This window comes from Astatotilapia calliptera, chromosome 8 (genome assembly GCF_964374335.1).
Source record: "Astatotilapia calliptera chromosome 8, fAstCal68.1, whole genome shotgun sequence".
Classification (NCBI taxonomy): Eukaryota; Metazoa; Chordata; class Actinopteri; order Cichliformes; family Cichlidae; genus Astatotilapia; species Astatotilapia calliptera.
This window is the reverse complement of record NC_137429.1, coordinates 19759554-19783714: the sequence shown is the minus strand read 5'-3', so window position 1 is coordinate 19783714 and position 24161 is coordinate 19759554. Positions and strand designations below refer to the sequence as shown.

The following is a 24161-nucleotide window of genomic DNA, read 5'->3' as shown; positions in this document are numbered from 1 at the left end:
AGATCACAGTGTTGTCTGCAACCATCACTGGGACTCCTGCCTAACCTCATTGCTAAAAAATCTTAACTGTAATAGCTCCAATGAAAAAAAGCAGAAATGTCAGGGGTTATTTTACAGAGATATTTCACTAAATGATGTTCATTTTTTCAAGGCAATTGCTTTGTTATGCATTGTTATCAGCTTGATAATGGCTGTATATTATCCTTGCTTGACTTTAAAAAAATTGTAAGTGATCTAACAGCTATAACAGTGTAGGTAAAAGTCCTATAAAAGGCAATCCTTCCAGTGGAAGTAATCATGACCTTCTCTCTCTAGGTCCCAGATAGCCAATCAGCAGGATGAGGGACTTTTAAGCAGCCTCCCTATCACCATGGTGATGCTTGCTACAAGCTGGCATGCTATGGATGCAGGTCAGATCGCCTTATTAGCTGTATGAAGGTCACCAGTGGAGACAACACTTGTGATATTTGTTGACATTTTGCAATTGGACAGCAGCCCCTCCTCCACCCCCCATGACCACAGAAACTGTCAACAAAAAGATGATTTTGTGTTACGTCCCCCCCCCCCCCCCCGTCCGGTTCTTTTGCAATCAGAATTATTGTCTATATTTTATTTTATTTTCACTTGCTACACACGGGACAGACATGACTGGGGGAAAGAAAAGGGAGAAAGAAAGAGAGGTAGGGAGAGAAAAACAGCGGGGAAGAGGAACGGTGATAAAGGGCAAAAAACAAAAGCAAACGAAACAAACAGACAGAAAATACATACATCAATCACCTGGATCACCTGTTGAGAAAGAAAAAAGAGAAAACAAGCAAAAAAAAAAAAAAAGAGCAATATAATAAACAACATCATCGTGACGACCTATGTGAATATAACAGTAAATACTAAATATTGAATATTATTGTGCAGCACGTAAGATCGACAGCGCACAGTGTGCTTTGAGGTAGCAGCCAAAAAGGGCGTCGTTTGTGTCTGTGAGCACCCGTGTGTACACCTGTGAGCGTGAGCGCGCTTGTATTCAAAAGGTTCCTTCGTGTAATGATCTGCTAGAGGGTGTGGGGAGCCATAGCCCCGTCCTCCAGGGCATGAAGCAGCAAATGGAGGAGATCCAGGCTCCAGACATCCAGAGACACTCAGAGCACAAGAGACCAACAGAGGGGCAACCGTGCCACTCTCCCGGAAAGAGCTGAGGAGAGTCCCAGATGAGGGGTCACTCAGCAGCCGCGGAGCAGAAGCCAGAGGGGGTTGCAGTGACGTGCCCGTGAGCTCTGCCGGCAGCCAGCTGTGCCAGAGTGACCGAGCCCCAGGGCCGAGGGCACCCCACTCAAAAGAGATGATTTTGTCTTACGTTCTCACTGTAACTAACCCTAATAACTTTATGAATGTATCTCGCTGTACGCAGGCAAGCAGTTTGAGTCAAACCGTACATCTGTTTTCTTTGGCAACAGTTAATGAAAGAGCAAACCGAGATCATCTGAGTGTGATACGGATGAAATAATTGCCAGTGTCACCACATTATCGAATACTCTCCGCCACAACCGTATTAAATTGTCCCTTTCTGTTGAAACCCGGCGATTATCTTTGACAGTGTAATCTTACCAACACACTGTACTCAATAATCCATCATCTGTGTTTGAACACTGCTTCATTAGACCGGTAGGCACGCAGAATATTCCTCCAATAGTGTGAGAGTTTGTGTACTGTTCTGCAGATGTGTGGAGTGTGTGTGTGTGTGTGTGTGTGTGTGTGGAGAAAGGGTGGAAGTGAAAGAGCCGGAGAGTTATCTGAAGGTTGTGAGTGTGACACTTCCAAGCGTGCTGTCTCTGATCAGAACACCGCTGCATATGAATGACCCCCCCCCCACACCCACTTACTCACCATGAATGTACAATGCACTGGAGGTCTCTCTCTTTATCCTCCTTCTCTGTGTCTCATTCACTGTGCACTGATAGACAGGATGCAAATGCATTGACTGAAAATATGATTCATTACGGCTGTCACCGCTGTCGTGTCAAGCTACACACTGAAAAGCCGAGGATATCTTGCAAGACAGTATACTGTGTGACACAAATTAGACTTGGCAATGATGTAATGACGCTGCTAATTTAACATGACAGCATCAAATACTTGTTTCAGTTCTTATCCCCCTCACCTGATATCCACTGTTTAGCCAAGACAGGCAGCCCATGCATGGACCACAGGGACCCACGTGAATAGATACGAACACACACTCGCAACATATTATTATGTGGTATACAACTTTATCCAGTATTAATGAATTCCATGTATTATAAATGGGTTGTGTGGTACTTGTCACTCAATGCTGTGCTAGCAAACATTGTCTGGCCACTATCATCCAGTACAACAAATTAGCTTTTACACTGAGTTTTTTTTTTTTCTTTTTTTATTGTGGCATCTAAACTGGTCTCTCTCAGTTTAAAGCTCCTCCTTTCACAATCTCTGTAAATTAAAAGAGAAAAGAAAAAAACGGACTCTGTGTTGAAATGATGTGTTCTAGTGAATAAATGTCTTTGCATTCTGCTGCCTGGGATTCGTCTAAATCGCATGCTGCCCTGGGTCCCATTCTGTCTCTGCTCATCGTCATCACAATCTGGAGACATGAAGCAGCACATCAGGAGCAGGTACAGTATGAATTCAAACACCAACTGGTCCTCAACCACCAACATTATAACACTGAATTGGTTGCTGATTACAGCCTAACTAGTAGCAGCACACACACCTGAACTGCTGTAAACAATCCCTATATTGCTTCGCGGCAGGCAAGTTCCTGTGTTCTTACCTTCTCCCTCCAGCTTGATATCCAGGCCCTCTAGGGAGTTGGCTGAGTCCCCCTCCTCCAGGGAGAGCCTTCCAAACAGGCTGCCAGCCATAGTGAAGAACACCTCACTACAGGACACACACACTCTCTCAGTAACACACCCAATACTGTATCAGAGGCAGTCTGAGAGATCTTCCTCTCCCTCTCTCTCCTTATCGCTCCCTGATTCCCTCCTCTTTCCGCCAAAATGACTCCTCGCTAACGGCACCTCGCCGCTCTTCCCCTCCCTCCCTCTCCACCTGCTCTTGACGTGAATGTGTATAAGCTATGCCTGGCCGAGCGTCTTCTCCTCAGCATGAATGAACGGAGACGAGGGAGGGCTGGGTGCATGTGGAAAGAAAGAAGGTGGGGGGACGCGAGAGGAGAAAGAGAGGAGGGAAGTGTGATGCTTTCCTTAAGAGGAGGGTAAAGAGGAGCCAGGAAATTTGCTTGTCTAGGTTTCCCCATGGGGGTCAAGTGGGGGGAGAGAGTAGCAGAGGGTTGGCTTGTAAGAAGGAGGTGTGGTCAAAGAGGTGGCGCTTAGGGAGCGCACTTGTGTATTTTGTTACTGCTTGCCATTACTATTATCAGAGGAACAATCACAGACTTGACTTTTTAAAATATAATACAAATGAAATGATCTAATTAGGAAATTTATATCTGAGCTACTTCGCTGACATAAATTTAAAAAAAAAAACAAAGTTTCAAATAAAACCTGACCCTTCTCTCACCCTTCTCCACGTCTGAACAAAATATATCCCTGCTGGAAATGCTGCTTTTTAAATGTAAAAAAAGACATAAATTGGTTTAGAGAAACAATCGACTGCGTGTTACTAAAAATGCCACTCATCCCAGTCTCAGCCCTCGGCTAGTGCACAAATCAAGACTGACTGACAGCCTATTACACAAAAGACTCAACACACATTCTTGGTATAAATGCTTCTCTTTCTTTCTCTCTTCCTCTCCTTTTCTGGCAGCTGACTGCTGGAATTTACTATCATATATAACAAATAACTTTGAGGCTGTGGATTTGAGATTTGGCCCCACGTTAAAAAACACTGGAGTGACTTTCCCAGACATGTGGGGCTGGATGTAAAAATGATGTGTACGCACAAAAAAACACCTTTTCCCACACATATATCAGTATGTGCATGTGTGTGCATGTGTAAATGTGCAGGCATACCCACATTACTCCAAACAACACAACAATTTTTTTAAATTTACAAATACAATTTACCCATTAAAAACCTCACCGCAACTAATTTTGAGTACTAACTTTATTTTTAACATTTTTTTAAATTATTGATCATTTCTCATGAGCGGTGGCTGTGTATAACAGTCTGCTTCCCTTGTGTGAACTTCTATACACTTTTCCCCTCCTTTTTGTAGCCCAGCTGTTTCTTTTTCTTTTTTTTTAACTCTGTCACATTCTTTTTGTCTTTTTTCCTTCAGAAGTTTTTCTTCTATTTGTGATTCACATCACAAAATACACATTTTCTTTTACTCCACCACTCTGGTGAAGTGTCTTAAATACAGTTTTATTTACAAATATAAATATACCTTTTTTAGTTATATGCATGTATTTTTCTCCTTTTCACGAGTTTCTGTCTTCAGCGATGAGTGAAAAGGAAATACATGGAGACATGGCTATGTGGCAGTTTACTGTTTAATGCAAAAACATTTTCTCGTTTAAACAAGAAAACATACTTTGACTGATGTCAGAATATTACAGATTTACTTTCATATAAATGGAACAATTTTAAACACGTGATGCCAAATTTGCCTTGCAGTCCAGCACTTCTCTGTGGAAGCATTTGCACAGGATACAATGCCTACTTTTGTTATGTTAATCACAAACAGTCACAAATTACTATTCTGGATTCAGCTTGATAACTATAGACAGCTTCAGAGCTGGATAGAAAAGCAACAGTAACTCAAATAACCACTTGTTACAACCAAGGTACGCAGAAGAGCATCTCTGAACCTTAAAGCAGATGGGCTACAGAAGACCACTCCAGGTACTACTATTCTCAGATAAGACAAAAGGAAGCTACAATTCACAAGGGCAACATCTGGATGATAAGGTTCAAATTTGACGTAAACAACATAAAAGCATGAATCCATCCTGCTTTGTATCAGTGATTCTGCCTGGTCCAGCTGGTGTAATAGTGTGGAGGACATTTTCCAGCACATTCTGAGCCACTTAGTACCAGTTGAGCATTGGTTTTAGGCCACACCCTACCTGACTATTGTTGCTGACCATTTCCACTTCCAGTGGGATCATGCATTACTTTACTCTGCTCAAATCAAGCACTTTTGGGATGTGGTTTGATGGTAGGTGACAAATCTGCAGTGATGCTGTGTGATGCTATCATAACCCAAAGTCTCTGAGAAATGTGTTCAACACTGCGTTGACTCTATGCCATGAAGATTTAAGGCGGTTCTGGAGGCAAAAGGGGGTCTAACCCAGTAAAAGACAGGTGTATCTAATGGATGATGTCACCAAAATCAATAATTAGGGTAAAATTCAAATCTCAAAATTCTGAAAGCGCCATGATATTTCCTTGTCCATGGTAGTGCAGCTGCGGTAGCTCTGCTCTGACAAGCCATGATGATTGCTGCGCAAAAGACAATACGCGAACCATTCTGTGGTCTTTTTCCTACCAAAGGAGGAAACACTCTCAATTCACCAAAGCAAAGATCCAGATCTGTTCAAAAAAACTAAAGCTCAGCAACTGTCACAGTAACAATAGCTAAAGTGTTATCCTTAAGTTCTACTGAAATATGCATTAACATTTCATTTCATGCAGCTGGCACTCGTATTGTAAATCAACTTTACTTCAGGCTAAAATGTTAGCAATGGCTAACATTGTATGCTAATAAAAACATAACATAATTGTAACATTAGTTGCTTAATCTGCAACCATCGTAAGATTTCATCAGTCAACCAAGTATAATGTTAACATTTTAAATAAATGATCTGCCACCCTGTCACGTTTTAATACAACCTTTTAATAAAGGACTTTAAAATGGTCAACCCATGTACTTAAACATTATGTGTTATTAAATTGGATATTGAGAATCATGTGGTTATACAGGTATTGGTTTCTGATATCGTGACATTCCTAGTAACTAATAAAGTGTCCAATGAATGACTGTATTGTATTGTAGCAGCCACCGACTAACTACAGATCTACAGAGTTCAAAAAAGCTGACCAGAAAAAAAGCTAACTGCCAAAGTAAGTAAGACCCTTACACGACACTTGGAGGTTAATCTCTTCCACGTCCTGCTATTTCAGTGACAATCTTTAATAAAAAAAAGTCACTTTATGTGTCAAATGTGTGTTCATCTGAAAACTTGCACAGTTATGTATACACCGATGTATACTACTCAGCTCTCATGCATTTGGCAAATCCTTTAAAGCATGACTGATCTAGAACTGGCGTTTTACCGCTCGGTTAGCCAGCTCATTAAGTCACATTAGTACTCTGGAGATGAGATACAAGTACTGACTGAAAGAATAATCACTAACCAATCTCTTCCTCTCAATATCTCACTCACTCACTCACACACGCACGCACGCACGCGCAATCTTCACAGCGAGACCGAGACACTTACCCGAGTCAGAGCTGGATGTGGCCACGGGCATTTTAGAAACTGGTTCTTCTGAGTATCCTCCACAAGACTTGTTAGGTCAACTGCAATAAAAAAAGAGAGTGCAAAACGAGAAGGTAGATGCATTAAAAAACGAAAACCTTTATCTATCCCACTGCTGGGTTAGAATTAGGAATGAAATAAGCGACGGAGGGTAAAGTTGTGTTGTTAGGTTGAAGCTCAACACTGAGTGATCGGGAGAAGACTTAGTGTACAAATCCCTTTCTGGCACAAGCGCAGTCAATGGACTAAACATTCACACTAACAAGCTCCCACACAGGGTAATTGGTATTTAACTTTATTAAGACCTAAAAACAGAACAGCTAGTTGCCCTGGTAACATCTAAACAATTTTAGCCATTGTATCTGTTGGGAATACCATTAGCAACAGTTGGAAAGACTTTGTAAGTGGGTTCAGCAAGGCCAGTTATCACTAGCTTAGTGAGGATCTCTGCTGACTCTAATTGATCCATTTATCGTCATGAAAACGTAACAAGCGTCGCAGGCAGAAGACTGCAGGATTAACGATCTATTGTTCTGGGATCTAAAATTGGCTCCTCAAGTCATGGAGAATTTGTGAAAATACAAACAGTGAAAAGTAAATAAATGACATGGCGAATGAGGGGGAACATAAACTCAGCAGAACAATGAATGGGAATCGTGTCTATAGAGAAACTGAAAATGTAAGCGGAGGAGAAAAGGCAGGAGGAAACTAAAACGTATGCAAGGGAGTTAAAGAGAGAGGGAACAATGGTGAGGAAGAAGAGAGCGTTGCTGATAGGAGACAGGCAGCACTATTCAAGGATGCTAATTCCTGGTTGTCATGACAATAGCTATCCTTAGTGGAATAAATGCTGTAGTGGTCAAAAGCGAGCAATGTCACCGCAGGGTAAATGTCTGTGTCTGGCAACATAAAAATCCCATGTTAGCCTTATTGTCACGTGGATGGGATGATGCTTATTTTCAAAAAAATGCTACATTATGAATGTTTTCTGTCAGGGTTACAAAAAAATAAAAATAAATTCAAGCAGCAGCTTCCAGGAAGTTTTCAGCTCTCTGATAGGCTTCACCCAAACTAACTCAAATGACCAAACTGGACCTCTGAACTGGGTTTGGGGTTTGGTGCCTTTTGGATCTGTGTACATCACTGACTGCACTAACAGTCAGTCTGAGAAGTCTGCAGTCTCTATTTTATTTGTAATCAGTATCTGAATCTGTGAGATGCATCCATAAGGTCCTTGGAGCAATGCCATCTAAATCTAATCAGTTCTGGTACCAAAGACCCAAGACAGTGTGGCCATAATGCTGATGCTGAGGTAGTAATGTCACAGTGGCTACGTCTACCTTTTTGTGTGTGTGCATAAATAAATACCAGAATAATACCAGATCAGTCTACTAAAATCAGACCCATACTCAAAGAGGAGTTGCGATTCCTGTCAACTATGGATGGACGAACAGACGGATGTTGGATGCCTCGCTCATTTGTCCTTCAGCTGGATGAGCTAAAAACTTTTATCTTTTACCACTACTGAGCAAATGATATTTTTTAACTTCCCCTTAGGTTGAAATTTCCAATAACAAAGATACTCAGAGCAGTTTCTTGTAGCCCATCAGTTGTCAGTGAGCACAAACATAAAGATGTCTTTAAGCCCAGCGGTATCTAATCTTACTCATTTCATTCTCTGCACTGAGATCAAAATATTCCCAAATCATATTTGCTCAGATATCGTCTGCAGTTTTGTGCCTCAGCATTTTATCAACATATCCCAGGGCACAGATTGAAAATTCAGCTTATTAACTATTAATGTGACCCCACTGTGCTTTTTGGCCTACTTCGAAGGCATACGCTGCAATAAAAACTATGATCTACCAAAATATAGGGAGCTTGGGATTACTGTGTTACCACCACACCTACCTCTTCCATCTGAATAAGTGTCAGAGTGATTTGTTTGGATATACTAATGATACCAAACTGCTGAATATCATTATGCTTTTATTAGTTCGACTGGTTCCACTGGGCCGCGTGTTTTGATTCTGTCTGTGGTCTTTGGCCATATATACTTGCCTTATGTAATGAATCTACTTCTCTTTGTCCCCAGACATGCCATATCATATCACATCTGGAATAATAAAACCCAACTGAATGTAACTGGCCTTTAGAGAAAAGCTTTTGCAGTTTTTATTTTTTTGCGGTTAGTAATTGTTCCTGGGTGTATTTTAACTTAATTCTAACGTGTAATGATACCAGAAGTGTCCAAAACTGTATATTTGAAAGTAATTTACATAATAATGAACCACAGATGGAAAATATTCTCATTAGATTGCTTGACTGCACGGACAAAGGTCTTGTCTCATTCCTCTTTGTGGATTGAATATAACTGGAGGGCAGTATTTGATCTGAGGAGCAGTACACAAGGGCTGGATGAAAAAAAGGATCTTCAATGATCGTCACAGAGTACAAAAAATAATTTTTTCGTATGACATCAATTTTATCTGAATATACCAATTCATTTAGCAGTCTGCTCAATTACTTAGCAATTATGTTAAGTTTTGTGTTTTTTCATATTAAACCACAATTTTGTGGTTTAATATGAAAAGAAGACAATAAAAAGCCTTATTCTGAAATACTTTCAAATTAACCACTGAAAGACGTAGCTTGATAATCTATTTCAAATCTGACATTATTCCTCCCTTTTATAGTTTTTATATCGCTATATAACCCTTCTTCAAGTAGTATCACAAATTTAAACCTACAAATCAATCTCATCACAAAGTTATTACATTTTGTATTTAAAGTATTAAGCTATTTTTATTGACTTGGTGAGAAACAAATCTATTCTTTTGCTCACTAAAAGGACTGTTCTCTGGATTTGTGATTCATATGAATATTGTTGATGACAGTATTAAGGAAGAAGCTCCAATGTATCATATCTATTCTGTGATTGGATGATTTCATAGCTGCAGATTTAGCACACAGCTGAATCTCCCTCTAAAAACCTTAGTGCAGCGTTTGATACTGTTGACCATAATATCCTATTAGAGCGATTAGAACATGCTGTAGGTATTACAGGTACTGTGCTGCAGTGGTTTGTATCATATCTGTCTAATAGACTCCAATTTGTACATGTAAATGGAGAGTCCTCTTCACACACTGAGGTTAATTATGGAGTTACACAGGGTTCGGTGCTAGGACCAATTCTGTTTACACTATACATGCTTCCCCTAGGCAGTATCATTAGAAGGCATAGTGAGTATGCTATGTACCTTCCTTGGACCACTGCAGACCAGAAACACCCCACAAGAGCTGCAGTTTTGGAGATGGTCTGACCCAGACGCCTAGCCATCACAATTTGGCGCTTTTCAAACTCGTTAAATTCGTCACTGTTTTCCTGTTTCTAACACATCAACTTCGAGGACAAAATTTTCACTTTCTAACATACCGACCCGCTAAAAGGTTCCATGATGAAAAGTTAATCAGTGTTATTAACTGTTTGTGGTCAGAATGTTATGCTTAATCTGTGTTACCTTGTGTTACCTCTTTATCAGACCCTCTTTTGTCTTGCCATCACAAAAAAGGTTACAAACTTTAAGATCTGCCCTACTTAGACCTGCAAGTAGTGATACTAAAGAATCAAGAGGAAGGTGGATCCCCTCACTCATACCTCTTAAACCCTGAGGAACACAATTGAAAAGAATCATTTTGAAAAGTGAAAAAATATAAAAAATATATTAAGTCAGCACTAAACAAGTATAATGCCTGCCCGATAATTGTCCCAATAATAACTGATATAACTCAAATCCACAAATTCCCTTCACTATAACTGTAAACATTGTTTAACCTTAAATTAAAGGTTAAACAATGGAACCCCGACTTACGAATACCCCATTTAACGAAAAACTCAAGTTACGAAGGCACTTAACGGCAATATTTCTGCCCGAGTTACAACAAAATGCCTGTGTAACAAAATCCGCTGGCTCTGATTGGCTGAGCCCAGAATGCACACAATGCCCACAATGCCTTCCGAATCATGTGACAACCCCTTGGCTTTCGTATTTGCACTTCGCTGTTCCACTTGAACGACGTATTGTTGTTGCAGTTAGCAATTAGCCTATAGTCTATCGTTCACTCAAAAGGCGCGATGGGTGCTTCGACTTACGAAATCTTTGACTCTCGGGAACGAATTAATTTCGTAAGTCGGGGTTCCACTGTTCTAGCTTATTTCTCTTCTGAATAATTCATTCATTTCCACCTCATTAGAAGTTTTGAATTTTTTATTTTTACTTAGTTTTCTGCTGAGTTCTGCTGTCAGTTAGGTTTAAATACACCCCCTTTACAATGTCAAACACAGGTTAGAAATCTCAATATTTTCAGCTACTGGGGTCCCAATATTCACACAACCGAAAGTTAACATCACTGCCAGAAGCTTTACACTGTCCTTTCTAATGGCATTTAACTGAAAAGCCTGTGTCCACCAATTAATTATTAAATTGAAATATGGTTGAGAGTCCCTCTCTGTTATCGACTAAAATGTGACATTTGGGGCTGAGATATTAATTAACCAGCCTGTGTATCCTGTTTCGTTTACTGGGATTTGTAATTGATCATTTTTTCCCCTGAATCTTTTATTTAGATGGTTAAATTTCCCTTTTTTTTCTCACTTGTTTTTTAATTTTTGTAATTTTTTTTATACTTTGCACTTCTGATGGGAACACCTACAGGCCGTGTTTCTAAAAGTGTAACAGTAAAACACATTCTTAGATGCTAAAGAACTCATGGCTTTTGCAAAACTCTGATCCGAGTGGATCAGGTCCTTAATACCACATACCAAGCCCCCCAAGCTTATCCGAGGCATCCCATGTTTGCACTGAGAAATGACGGCACTTGTTAAAAGTATGCAAAGACCACACAGCAGCTAAGAAGTCAAAGCCGACTGCAGCAGACCTTGGCCATGCAAGATACCAACACACCAGGAGGGTTGGAAGGACAGGATGCCGGGAAGAGAACCGAACCCTTTGAGCTTTTTACTCTGCTATTCTGCCTTTTGTAATATTAATAGGGTAAATTAGTCGAGAGTCAATGATGGTGCGGTCATAACCAGCCAAGGCATTTTCTTGGTAATTGGTGCCATTTTCAGAGAGAATAGCCTGTTACATGTAACCAGTAATCAAGCTCTACAATCAAGGATAAAATAGGTATTTCTCAAAAATAACATTAAGGGTGAAGTTGTTCAAAATTAGCATTTTTTCGCTAACTGCCTTTCTACTACAAGCTACAAGAGACCCTGCATGCAGCTTGTGGGTCAGTGTGTCTCCACTGTAATACTGTATCGCAGCATCTAAACTATCTCTGCTCTCTGAGTGGTTTTTCCCGCTGGGTCCGCATTAGTCAGCTCACACACACACGCTCATGCAGATCTCCATCTTGCTCACTGTATTGCAGGAAGAGAGCAGCTGTCATGACATCACATTTGCCGGCCTGCTATCATCTCTACATCAACTGTCAGTTCACCAAAACAAGAGGCCAGCAGCAGGTTTGGTTCTTGTGGTCGACGTACACAAAAAATTATATTCATTTTAATATAGCTTACTCAACATTTCCAGTGGAACAACATTATTCTGGAGATTGCTGCAACACAGAATAAAAAGGGCAAAAGTCAGTTAAAAATATCCCTAGAGTTGAAGGGAATTCTTAATTCTGCATTCAGGGAATTCTTTGTTGCGCAGACTGTAAGCCTACACTTGTGTGAACCCAATGCACTGTGATAAATTTATTATTAACTCCATTTCCTTTAAGGTAGTGCTTGCAGATATATGGCATACAACTGCAAAGAAAGCCTGTGTCCAATTTTCCTGAAATTGCACGCTCCAGGACACTTTGGCCTGGAGCAATGACACAAGCAGCGGCTCAGGTGTTTGTACGCCAAGTGTAAAACGCCTTGAGGTGTTCTCACAGTGAGGCTGCATTAAAGCCTGCACACATGCTCGCACATACAGATACACATGCGAGCACACAAGCACCAGCAACCAAACAAGTCTTAATCCACACATGCAGGCTGGCGTCACGCCTAAAAATAACCCTGTGCTCCCACAGGTTCAGCTCCTCTCATTACTTTACAAGGGAAAACTGTCGTATCCAAGACAACCGTGAGCAGCTCTTTTTCTGTTCCCCGGTGCTTTGCCATGGCAACAAGGGAAAATGCGTAAAATAATAATAAGTTGGAGCTAAAATTGGGTCTATTACAGTGTTTGAGCTACACTTCAACTCAGCTTTGCTCTTTGTCTGTGGAAATGATTTCAGATTAGCTTTATATTTCAAAAGTATTCACACAACAGCCTGGAAATACATTTTGACAGATCTCACCAGCCAAAATTAAGCTTGTAAAGGACACATGACACCAAAACAAACCACAAATAAATCTATGGGACAATTACATAACAGCCATTACTACAAAGAGCCAGCCAAACAAAGAAACATACTGTTTGAGTCAATCATGTTGTCGCACTCACACATGCATGCAGCTGGGCTTCACAACAGTCAGTTGTTTAGTGACAGAAGATATCTATGTTTCTTGTTGCTGTTGTAAAGATGCAGGTTAATGGATTCGAATGAGAAATGCACCGATCAACCGGCCAGGGACTGGATCGGTCAGTTTTCCCAGACAGGCGGGCAGCCAGTCGGCTTCCTATAATTACAATTAAAAGTCTGTTTCATGTCTACACAACACGTGCGCATGCAGCACACGGAAATCACGGCATGCATACTCGCACCCACACGCTAAAATGTCACTAGCATGATAGAGCCTCACCGTGACACAAACTTGACCAAAGTAAACTGTGGGGGGACCTGAAATACAGAAACCTAATGAGACAAGCTTTTGCACAACTGAACATGGTCATTTTAAAGACATGAACAAAGAAGTGGCTAAAGCTAGCCAAGAGCCTCGGTATGAGCAAAGGATCAAAATAATTATGAGTGAAAAAGAGAAAAGTATTGGTGACATGTTATCTAATGAAGTTATAAGCATACTGAAAAATAATGTATGTACCCGACAGCTGTTTTGTTATATAAATCAGTTGGACCTGCTTTTGTTTGATAGGGTAAAATATGTCAGGTAAAGGTGGGCGTACAGCAGCTTATATTTATTTAGTTATTGGTATCTTTTTTCATTAGCAGAGCGCTTTTTTCCAGTTGTTTAAGCAAGAGAAGTTCCTGTAACCTACAGCAGTTTAAGAAGATTGTTAAGTTTAATCATTTCTTTAATTTATTTTATTTTCTTTTGGGGGGGGGGGGGGGGGGGTTGCCTATCCGGTCAGTTATAGCTCTTACAAAGAAAAATGAAATTGGTAGAAATTGCTATTGGCAGGTCATGTGTACAAAATAAATAAATAAATAAATAAACATCAGAAGCTGGAATCAGCCAAGAAAACGACAGTTGTTACATCTCTAATTGAAACATTCTAGGAGGGGAGCAATGTAAAAAAAAAAAAAAGTGTTAATTAGACCCAGTGCTACCTCTGCTTGCTTTGTATACAGAAAGACAACGGTAATTAAAAACTGGACATCATTGAAAATTGTCTTTTAAATGCAAAAAGCTAATAACATTGTGCTGGGGATAAAATATTATCAGCCATGTTTCACAAAACACAAATTATACTTGACCTTCTAACAGGAAGAATGACATTTATACTGAAAGAAAAAACAAATACATTTGTAAAAGTCTGGAGATATTTCTTTAAACTTTGTAAAATATGTAGTCAATCGGGACAATTGAATGTCATACCTTAGCAGCATTATATCTTTCGAATAGACATCTCAATTCAAGGATATGTAGTACCATGTGTCATAAAAGAGAAGGAGCTTTTGGTTATCTTTGGGGCTTTTTAGTTTAGATTTTACTATTGATCTGTTCAAAAAACAACTAAAAAGTAGACTGTAAAAAACTTTAGGTGGCTGTACTGTTATTTTTATTGTATATCTAATGTGAATTAGCATGAGATTAGTTAAGTAAACTGTTGGGATGAACCAGATGAGGAAAAAATAGGATATTTAAGCCTGCTTTTTGGACAAAGTCACCACACAACTTAAATATATTTAGCTGGATTTCGCTGGACAAAACAAAAGTTATGGGTCTTTTCTCATTTATTTATATAGGAGGCACAGTTTACCCCAAAATAACTCTCCAGAGGAATATTAAACTCAAGGTTATTGCTTCATATGAAGTCAAACTTGATTTAAAGTGGGCTAATAATAGTAACAGTAATAATAAACTCCAACAATGTTCCCTATCTTTTAGTGTAAATAAAAACAAGCACATTCTCGGAACGTTAATGGGCCATTCGTCTAAAAAACAGACGATGAAAAGCCCTGCTTGTCTTTAAAAAAACATAAGTGCAATTTCACTAATATGTGTATGTTTCTGTGTTTTCCACATAGAGTCAGTGTATTATATGTGCTTTATAATGTACAAATCACACTTTAAAGGCACAATGACATCACATATTTTGGAGCTAATAAAAATATCTGATATTTTGCAATCTTGAAATAACTTTAGCCTTCCATATATTTCCACTACTGTGTAATGCTAGCATTGGAATACCAGGAGCAGCAGTCTGTTTAATAAAAACCAAAATGTCAGTGACGTAGTAGCTCTTCTGACTCATGATCCATCAAAACTCACACATTATTTCAATGTTTGACGTACTGAAGAAAGCAGTTTTGTAATCATTGTTTGACTATGCTTCACAATAATGAGAGTTTCAATCCTATCCAGAACAAATTAATCGCATTCACCACCAAATACAAGTGTTTGAGCTGAGGAATCACTGTGTCACAGCACTGACCATATTACCCAACCACACCTTCCTAACGTGGGAGTCTAATGACTAATAAGATGATGATCAGCACCTTTTGACAGGATACAAGTGCTACAAGTGTGTAGCAAAGTGATATTTCAAGCTTTCCCATCATTTTGCATTTCATGATGTTCTTTCTTTATCAGTTTGTACATGTAAAAGTAATCAATATAACATTAATGACACAACCGGCCATGACCCTAGCTTATGACATTATTATGCTATAAATAAACCTAATGATGAGCACACGCCAACGCTCATTTTATGATCATTACAAACCAGACCAATAAGTACGCATAGAAAAATGGAAAACTCAAAGTCAACTTTATTGTCAATTCTGCACAGAACATACACAGGATCAAAATGTTGTTTCCCCCGGCCTACGACAGGCAGCCAAGATAAAAATAATAAATAAAGTAAACTAAAGCAGGGAGCTGTAAGAATACGAGATATAGGTATGAAAATAATTATTAGTATGTAATCTGATTTCAACAAGATACATTCAAGCTTATAAACAACAATTAAGCTATATGCATTATTTAAATTATTTGTATAAAGTAGCAAGTATAAATGAATTACTTGCAAAGCAACAAATATGACCTGATATATGTTTAATTAAATTCTGGCCAGTGCTCTATCTTCACTTTCCACTACTGATATGCTATCACACGGTAGTGGCTTTATGTGCTGACTCCTTAAGATGTGATGAAATTGTAACATCTGCTGCTAAAAGCACTGCAATACAACTTCAAACAAGCATACTTTAAAACTTTTAAGTTCTCTCACCGACATAGATTCATTTTGATTATTCTTACAGAAAAAACATATTATAGCTTAGCAGGTCTCATGAAATCTTCTAGGAGAACATTGGTATGTTCATTCTTTCCTGAAAGAAATGGAAGAAGTGTCCTTAACATCACCTTCTGGTGATCATATTAACTTTCAACTTACAAATACTGATACATATCATGATAGTGTGTGGAGGTCTTTTGAAGGAAAAGTTAAACTGAAAACCAGTTTAAATCATTGTTGAGTGATTCAAAATAAAAGTGTTCTCTGCTCCCCACATGCATACTAATACACCCAGTGCACAACAGTTTGGCTGCATGAAGAAACAACATGGAAAAGAACACCAGATGTAGTTTTCCGTTGAAGAGATTGAGGTTGATAATGAAACTTTATCTTAACGGGGCTTTAAAAATCTAATTGTAGATGGTAAATGATTAACAATCAGCTAACAGCTTTCAGACCCCATGGCCATTTCTGCCACGAGACAGTTTGTGATTCTCAAATAGTTCAATTAAGTTCATTATCTCCTCTGTCTTTTGCTTTGTATTTGGCTTTATGCTGCTTTGCACAAAACCCCCCAAAAAACAACCAATTTTCTATTTTAAAGCAACATGACTACAATTGAGTGCAATCACTGCATATCATTTGAAAACCTGTGGTTTAAGTGTTACGAGTCTTCCTTTTCTCTCTGGTGACAGAGATTGTAATTAGACTTAAATGTCATGTATGTATCAGTGAAAGGGTAAAGGGCTTAGGCAAAGTGCTGTGAGCTACCCAGGGGGAGCTTTAACAATCAGCACCCTGGCTGGATTTCATTAAAGGATCACTTTTTCTTTTTGTCGTGATGGAATATAATTGTGGGCGTTTCATTGAACCCAAATGTTTTACACAAAATAACTTACATTAGCCTGACTAATATCAGCATTTATCAAGTATAACACAATACAGTATGGCATGCGTAAAAATATTAAAATTACAGCGCAATACAGATACTTTTAGTACAGCTCTGGAGTACGCTAACAACATCTGACGCCAGCTTTGTAATGTTTCGGTTTGTCTCTTCATTTCAGCAGCTTTCATTAAAAATGACTAGTTGCTTCATCAACAGTAGTGTGAAAACAGCTTTAGTAAACACAGCCAACGGGTACAGTCATGTGAAAAAGGAAGTACACTCTTTCCTAAGAGAAATCTAAATGCAGAAGCAGAGTGTGATAAAACTAAGTACACCCCATGATTCAAGAGCTTGTAGAACCACTTTTAGCAAAATAATGTGAAGTAATCATTCTCCGCATGACTTTATCAGTCTCTCACATCATTATGGAGGAATTTTGGCCCACTCTTCCCCAATGTGACGTTGTAGTGACATCTTTTATATGTCATTTTTGCACGTCTAATTTTGGTCCACTGAAGGGGACGTCTAGTGTTGTCGTTCGTACGATCTCCATGTGCGGGTTAAGTTATTTTTGCTTCTATAGACTATGTAGCCACATGTTTCCAGCGGGTGGAGGCCATGTTTTTTGTTCAGTAACAGTTATGTGTGAAGGAATGCAGAACAAAGTTCAAATGTTGAACGTCATATTGACGTCTAAGTTGGGTCATGGCTGGACGTCGAAATTGTAGACTTAGTTTGGACCGCCGTACCCAATATAGACATGATCTGGACATCTATCTGACCTCCAGTGCTTAGTTGGTTGGTCCTTGCAGTTTCTCTGAGCATTGCAGTATCTGACCTTCAGGTGAATTTGTTGGGATGGCTATGCCTAGGAAGATTGGCAATTATTCTGAATTTGCTCCATGTGTAGAATTATAAATTTCAAATTCTTTATCAAGAAGACAACCATTGCTTTCCTAACATACTGCCTGATATCTTTCTTCCTTGCATTTATGGTAAAACACACCTGAATGCTCTAGACCAGCCAAACTGCAAACACCTTTGCTTTTATAAAGATGATCAAACTTACTGATTATTACTTAATCAAAGGCAGCACCTGACTGGTATTTATGCCATTAATTCCTATGGAAGCAGGAAGGATGTATTCAGTTTTGCTAAATAAGTAATGATGTGTTTTATGTCATGTGTTGTTCACGAGGTTGTATTTGGACCTGCAAAAGAACAGATGACTTTTTATTATGTTCTGATAGAAAAACCCTTTCAAATTGAACATTGCACTACCATTCTGTCCTCCAAAAGAGAGGTCTAGTACAGGTAGCCTAGCAGACGACTAGTCCACCTTTTTTTTACCGAGATGTGAACATGTTTATTTCTGTTGTTAAATTAGGCATTTACACGAGGGGTCCATAGGGATTCACTCTTACAGCCACCCTCAAGTGGTGATTCTTGTGACTGTAGGTTTTGGCACTTTCACTTTGGCTCCCTTTTAAAGCTTTGCAAGTTGCCGCCTGGTGCCGGAGGGGCTGAGGTGGCAGGTAGAGAGTAATGAGCAGGTCATTTCTTATGAATAGAGGTTGGGAAAAGATGCTGAGGCTATGTGAACCACGACTCATTAATCTCCCTGTGGAATCAAGCGTGGATGGGGCCTTTCTTTTAGCCTGCTACAATTGATTAGAATTCCTAGTTGATGCAGTAATTCACCACTGGGGCTGTGAAAGCAGTAAGCTGAACAGAGTCACAGTTGAGAATCATTGAAGGTGGTTTGACTAAGAGTATTCTGTATGTATCATAAAATAACTTTTTATTGTATTTGGTTGTGACTCACACGTAGCTCTTTGAATCCTCCTGAAAGTTTGAGTAATACAAAAGGATTAGAGTTTGTTTATGCACTAAATCGAGGCTATGGCATGCTGACATTTTTCTCCTGATCTAAATCAATGCCTAGAGCTACATTTATTCACATTTTTCTTGCGGGAGACATTCTCACTTTATATAAACAACAAAAAAATAAATAAAAGTTTAAAGCAAAGCTGCTAAATGATTAAAGAACTCCTTTGGAAATCTTTCTGTCGAAGTGGAGCCACAACTGCCAGTCTTCTAGTCAATCCCCAAAGCTGGGAAATTTATGGTAAACCTCACACTTCCAAAATAAAACTGATAAGAAGGCAGAAGTTTCTTTAATCCCAGTAAAAAAGCTCTTTAGTAGATTATGGATCCAAATGCAGGACTCAGGAAACAAAGACTCAAATCAAATTTAAAGCTGTCAGCTCAAAGTGAATACAGAAAGTCCAAATATTTGCAGAGCAGGGACCCCAAACACCAGAAATCTCAGGAAACATGAGGCAAGCTGACATACAGGTATGAGGGATGATACGGCAAAGGACATAGGACAAAAGATAAACATCGGTCAAATGCATGCTTGTTTCAGTGAGTGCATCTTTAAACATTAATGTCGTAAAACGCTGATTAATAAATAAAAACCTTGGTCAAATTTTTGGATATCCAATCTTATTGTCATCAAAACAAACCAAAACGCCTCTAATCTATAAATCAGACAAACTCTGTTAGCTACAAATTGTTGAAGAACAATCTGAGATACATTTTAAAGAAGGCACACTTTTAGGCAAAATCATTAAACACAATGGGGTAGTTATATATTTTGCTACATTTTAATTTAGAGGTAAAATAAATAGCAATGGTCATTGCCTCTACTTAAAGGAATAATAATAATAATAATAATAATAATAATAATAATAATAATAATAATAATGTGCAGGCTAAATCAGAAACAAAGGTCACTTTAATGTTTTTAAATTGAAGACACTAGCAGTACTTTTTAGACTAATATAACGAAAATATTTCACATTATAGATTACTTTGCGGCTCTATGCCCAAATGAACCTTTTATTGTCTATCTTCTCTCTTATTGCTCTTTATTTACAAATCAGGCGTATTGTTAGTTGGGTAGTCCTCACGCGCTCAAACACCTGCACTTATCCCCACTATACGGGCATGCGCAATAGCATCGAATCCAGTATGTTACCAATGTTCCCAACAAATCATTTCATTGTACAAAAAAAGACAATAATTCTGCCTAGGGTTGCCATACAGAGCAATACTGTTTGCCTGTTCTGACTTTACACAGAAACAAATAGCGTGTAGCCTGAGGCCAATTAGGCTAGCTCAATAAAAATTGCATTAGCCCCCCCCCCCCGCCTCCTCAAGCGAATGAGCGTAACCTCGAGAAACGACTCCACGACATTACCTGGATTTTAACAGGAATTCCTAATGGCAGCACGGTCTCTCCTCCTCGGAAGCGCTCATAAAGACAAGGAGTGAAATAGCTGGACTTCTTTGTAGAGGGTAGGGTAGCTTTAATGACAAGAACGGGGTAATGAAGACTGAACGTAGCCTGTAACAGTAGACACCTGGCGAGTGGGGAAGGTAGACTATGCCGCTGGGAAAGGCTTTGCTTCGATTAACGGTATTAATACTACCCACTGCCGCTAAAAACTAAACACCGCGTGAAAAATAATAATAAACCACAGGATGAGGTGCTCACCTGCCCGGTCACCTTTATCCGGACGCCCTCTCGATATGAGATGCAGGAAGAAGACGAAGAAGGTGTGAGATATCAGACTGACAGTTGCTGGAGCTCGGCAGCCTTTTTCCCCCCTCTGTGCAGTCACTTTCACAAAACCAGCAGCTACCCACACAAACTGCTATCTTTAACGAGACAGCACATAAAAGGGCTCGCGTGCTAATAGAAATGGATCCATTGATTAAAAGCCAGTAGGCTGCCGGATATTAAGCACCGGTCTTGTTTCCCCTCCAAAAGACGTCCAAGAAGGCTTTGTGATGGCAAACGCGTGTTTTGGGCTCGTGCCCCTGTGTGAAGTTAAAGCCTGTCCACTGCCGTCGATGTGAACCCATGCACGAGCAGCAATAGGAGAGCAGAACTTGGAAATGTGCGTTTTCTAGTTATATAGTGACACCTAGCGGCAATCAAAGTCGTTGCAGTTACAGTGCAGCTGCTACAAATACTCTTACTCCCATCCTCCTATTAGTACCACCACTATTACAACTAATAATAATAATGATAATAATAACAATGCAGGATTACAAAAGCACACGTTGGTCGGTGTAATACTTTAAATTCACAGAGGTGTTTATTGTAAATTTGATTTCGATACAAATTATTTACACATTTGGGAGAAGAATTATTACATGTACTTAGAAGGGCAAACAAACATAGTGAAGCAAATAGACATACATGCTTATCATATAATTAAACATATGGCATCACTGGATCCCAAGCAGGTTGCTTCTTGAGGATGTTTTGGTAGTGTGGGATTGTGTGTTTACCACTGGTCAACGTAGTCAGAGCTGTTAAGAAAAGAGAGATAGTTTTAAAAAATGGTTACATTACTTGAACTTTTTTTGCATCTTAATAAGTGGTTTGCAAAAGCGCTAAAAGATTTCTCATAGTTCAATAATATAGTCGGTTTAGTCTGAGTATTAATTAACTGTTGCTTTCTGGTAATGGGGCTCTTATTCAATATTGGTTATTAGCCTGCCTAGTAAATTTGATACACCTATTTCAATTTTTTCACATTAAAAAAAATTCTTCTAGGCATCATGGCATGTTACTCACCGTGGCTCAGTGTCTTGGTTTGAATTTCCTCCATACAGCAGCCAGGCCACCGCCTCCTCAGGGGCTGATCTCTTCCCATACCTGAAGAAAGTCCACACCAGCATATTTAACAAGTACGACTAAATATTAGAGGTTATTACTCACGTGATAACTCTCTCTGCTCTTAAGCATTAGCATTTCATCAAGTGCTCTGGTATGATACCATGAGCCTCACTATGACTTTCAACATAAGAACCAGGCAGGTCAGCTGAATGCTGCATGTTGAGTCTCTGAGAGCTTGTTCTTTCTTTGGTCTCTGCAGTCTGCATATCAGTTCTGCAGCTGTCTGAGTGCAAAGGAGGATTTTCAGGTTCACTGCCCACTGTACAACAAGGCAAACATACCAGTCAGCTCTGACTATAGTACTGAAGTCTCTTTACTGAAAATCAATGCCTGGCCGCTGAAGAGCAAACCTGCTTTTATTTGAGGTAGGAGAGGCTGCATTGTTAAGCCCTTTGAGTTCAATAGTAGATTCAGCTCTTTTAATTACCTTTAATGACATTATTGACTATACTCAGCATCCATCTACTAAACCTAAGCACCCAGACATGTAAAAATCTAATTTTGAATATTTATGACTCAGCTTTGACTTTCACCTGTCAGGAAACAAGGAAAATGAATAAAAATCTGTGGTGTTCCAGAATGTGTATTAAAAGATCTGGAGTATCAACAGAAGCATCACAGTCTGTCTGGATTGCAGAAAAAGAAAAATAGCTGGACTCTTCACCAGCATCTGAAAAGCCTTGATTTAAAGTATTGAACAAACCTTACGTGACTGAGTCATGTCACAACGGGAGGGCTTCCATGCCCCATTTGGCAAACCTTGCAAACCTGTCCTTGAGCCCAAGACTTTAATCCCTCACATCAAAGGAGACAGACTTTGTATCTGATCCAACCAGAGCATGAAGAGGTACCACATCCCTACAAGTTTATCCAGCATCTATTAGCCTTCTTCTCTTCTTTCTCACCTTTTCCATCTGACATATTAGCTTATTTAAGAAAACAACCTGATGCACACCCGGGTTTTCGCTACTCCTTTAACTTTCTTTTAGAGACTCACCTCTGTCTGGTGATGAGGTTGACATAGTGCCTGACGGCTGCGTGATATTTGGCCCAGTCCTCCGGTGAGGCGTCGCTCCCGGGGCTCTCTGGTTTGGGAGGGTAGGCGTCCGCAAAACTGCTCAGACACACCAGGATGCAGACGACGAGCGCTGCGAGCATCATCCACGATCTGAGCGTGTTGGCCATCTGAGGAGAGAGGAGAAACAGCAAGGAACGATCACATCAAAGGCAAAATCTGCTAAGGCTCTGTTTCACAGGAATAGAGAGTATTACAAAGGTTATATGAAAGTACGCAAAGTGCCAATAAGTTTCGAAGTGTGTGTGTCTGTTTGTGGTGAAGTTAAAAATCAAGACGCAACAGAGAAACAGAGTAAGAAATAACTTACTGTCTGATTTGTCTCCTGATGATCTGACTGTCACCTCGGCAGTGCACCTCTCTTGTTTCTCTCCTCTCAGTTCACGGTTTTTATATGATCTGGATGGACATCTGATGCGCACCGAGTTAACGATTAACCACACCCCCCGGCTTTAGTGGCCGTGTGTAAATGGGGTAATTATGTCCCCCACGAAAAAAAAAACAAACTCAGACTAAACTTATGTGCCTGGGTTCCGATATTTGGCTTTTATCTGAATTCTGAAGTTTTATTGGGTTTATGGGGAAAAGACGCTGATTTTACTGTTGGATTAGCCAGTGTGTGTTCAGCACCACGAACAGCGCATCAGGGCAACAATATAGAAAAGAGCACAAACTGCTCTTTAGAAACCATAGCATGGTGTTAATAGAAGTGAGATATATAATGTTTAACATGTGAGAGAAAACATTTTAACACACATTACATATTAACTCGGTAGCCTATCACTGTTCTCACATAGTCCTGCTTTATTTCACGATTACTCAGTGAACTGTTATTTTGTTACACTGCCTCGTTCCCATAGCGGAAGACTTTCTGTATTTCTTTGCATTTATGTGAATGAATTCATTCTATGATGCAGCAATGCAACTATAAATCCTGCTGCATACATTTTTAGTTCCCTTCACTTTCTTTCTTGGTTAAGAAAGAAAATTCTTTAACATCAAACCAGAGTTCCCCCCTACTCTCTCTCTCTCTCTCTCTCTCTTTTTAAATAGCATGTTTAAAAAAATCAAAATCAATAACACCACAAATCTCATAAATATCAAAGCTTTCTAAATCCTGGCATATTATTGTTAATTTGCGGACATTGTTGTCTATTTCCCAAAATAATTTTTGAGCCGAGCACAAGATCTTTAGTAACTGATTCTGTCAGTATCAGAAAGTTTATATCAGTTGATCTTTTATTTGCTTTTATTTTTTAATAAACTTTTTTTTGGCACCTGGGAGTTTAATTTGACTAGACAAAGTAGTAATGGCATGCTT

General features: G+C 39.3%; 2 protein-coding genes across 5 annotated transcripts in view; both read right to left on the bottom strand.

The window, feature by feature from the left end:
• The window catches only part of mpp2b (MAGUK p55 scaffold protein 2b), a 46712-nt gene extending 25769 nt beyond the window's left edge, over window positions 1-20943 (bottom strand). The window contains exons 1-3 of one of the 4 annotated variants that reach the window (XM_026178911.2): window positions 20572-20943; window positions 20275-20381; window positions 6441-6520 (exon numbers count right to left, since the gene is read on the bottom strand). In XM_026178911.2, coding sequence (XP_026034696.1) covers window positions 6441-6471 — 31 coding nt within the window. In that variant the 5' untranslated portion in view covers window positions 6472-6520; window positions 20275-20381; window positions 20572-20943. Of the gene's footprint in view, window positions 1-2803; window positions 3139-6440; window positions 6521-20274; window positions 20382-20571 lie in introns of those variants that run through there. The other 3 variants (XM_080305184.1, XM_026178912.2, XM_026178910.2) reach the window with 3 other exon arrangements.
• A 213-nt stretch (window positions 20944-21156) lies between these two features.
• Window positions 21157-23275, bottom strand: pyyb (peptide YYb). The gene is made up of 4 exons (XM_026177627.2): window positions 23151-23275; window positions 22763-22950; window positions 21664-21744; window positions 21157-21395 (listed from the first exon to the last, which is right to left on the bottom strand). Exons 2-4 carry the CDS (start codon window positions 22948-22950, stop codon window positions 21371-21373), a joined length of 294 nt encoding a protein of 97 aa, XP_026033412.1. The 5' UTR covers window positions 23151-23275; the 3' UTR covers window positions 21157-21370.
• Between the last annotated feature and the right edge of the window lie 886 nt (window positions 23276-24161).

Coding starts and splice junctions, on each gene's coding strand:
- pyyb (XM_026177627.2), bottom strand. CDS start 22,950: ATGGCCAACACGCTCAGATCGTGGATGATGCTCGCAGCGCTCGTCGTC. Junction 21,745..22,762: donor AACCTCATCACCAGACAGAG/GTGAGTCTCTAA, acceptor GACTTTCTTCAG/GTATGGGAAGAGATCAGCCC. Junction 21,396..21,663: donor AACCAAGACACTGAGCCACG/GTGAGTAACATG, acceptor TTTTCTTAACAG/CTCTGACTACGTTGACCAGT.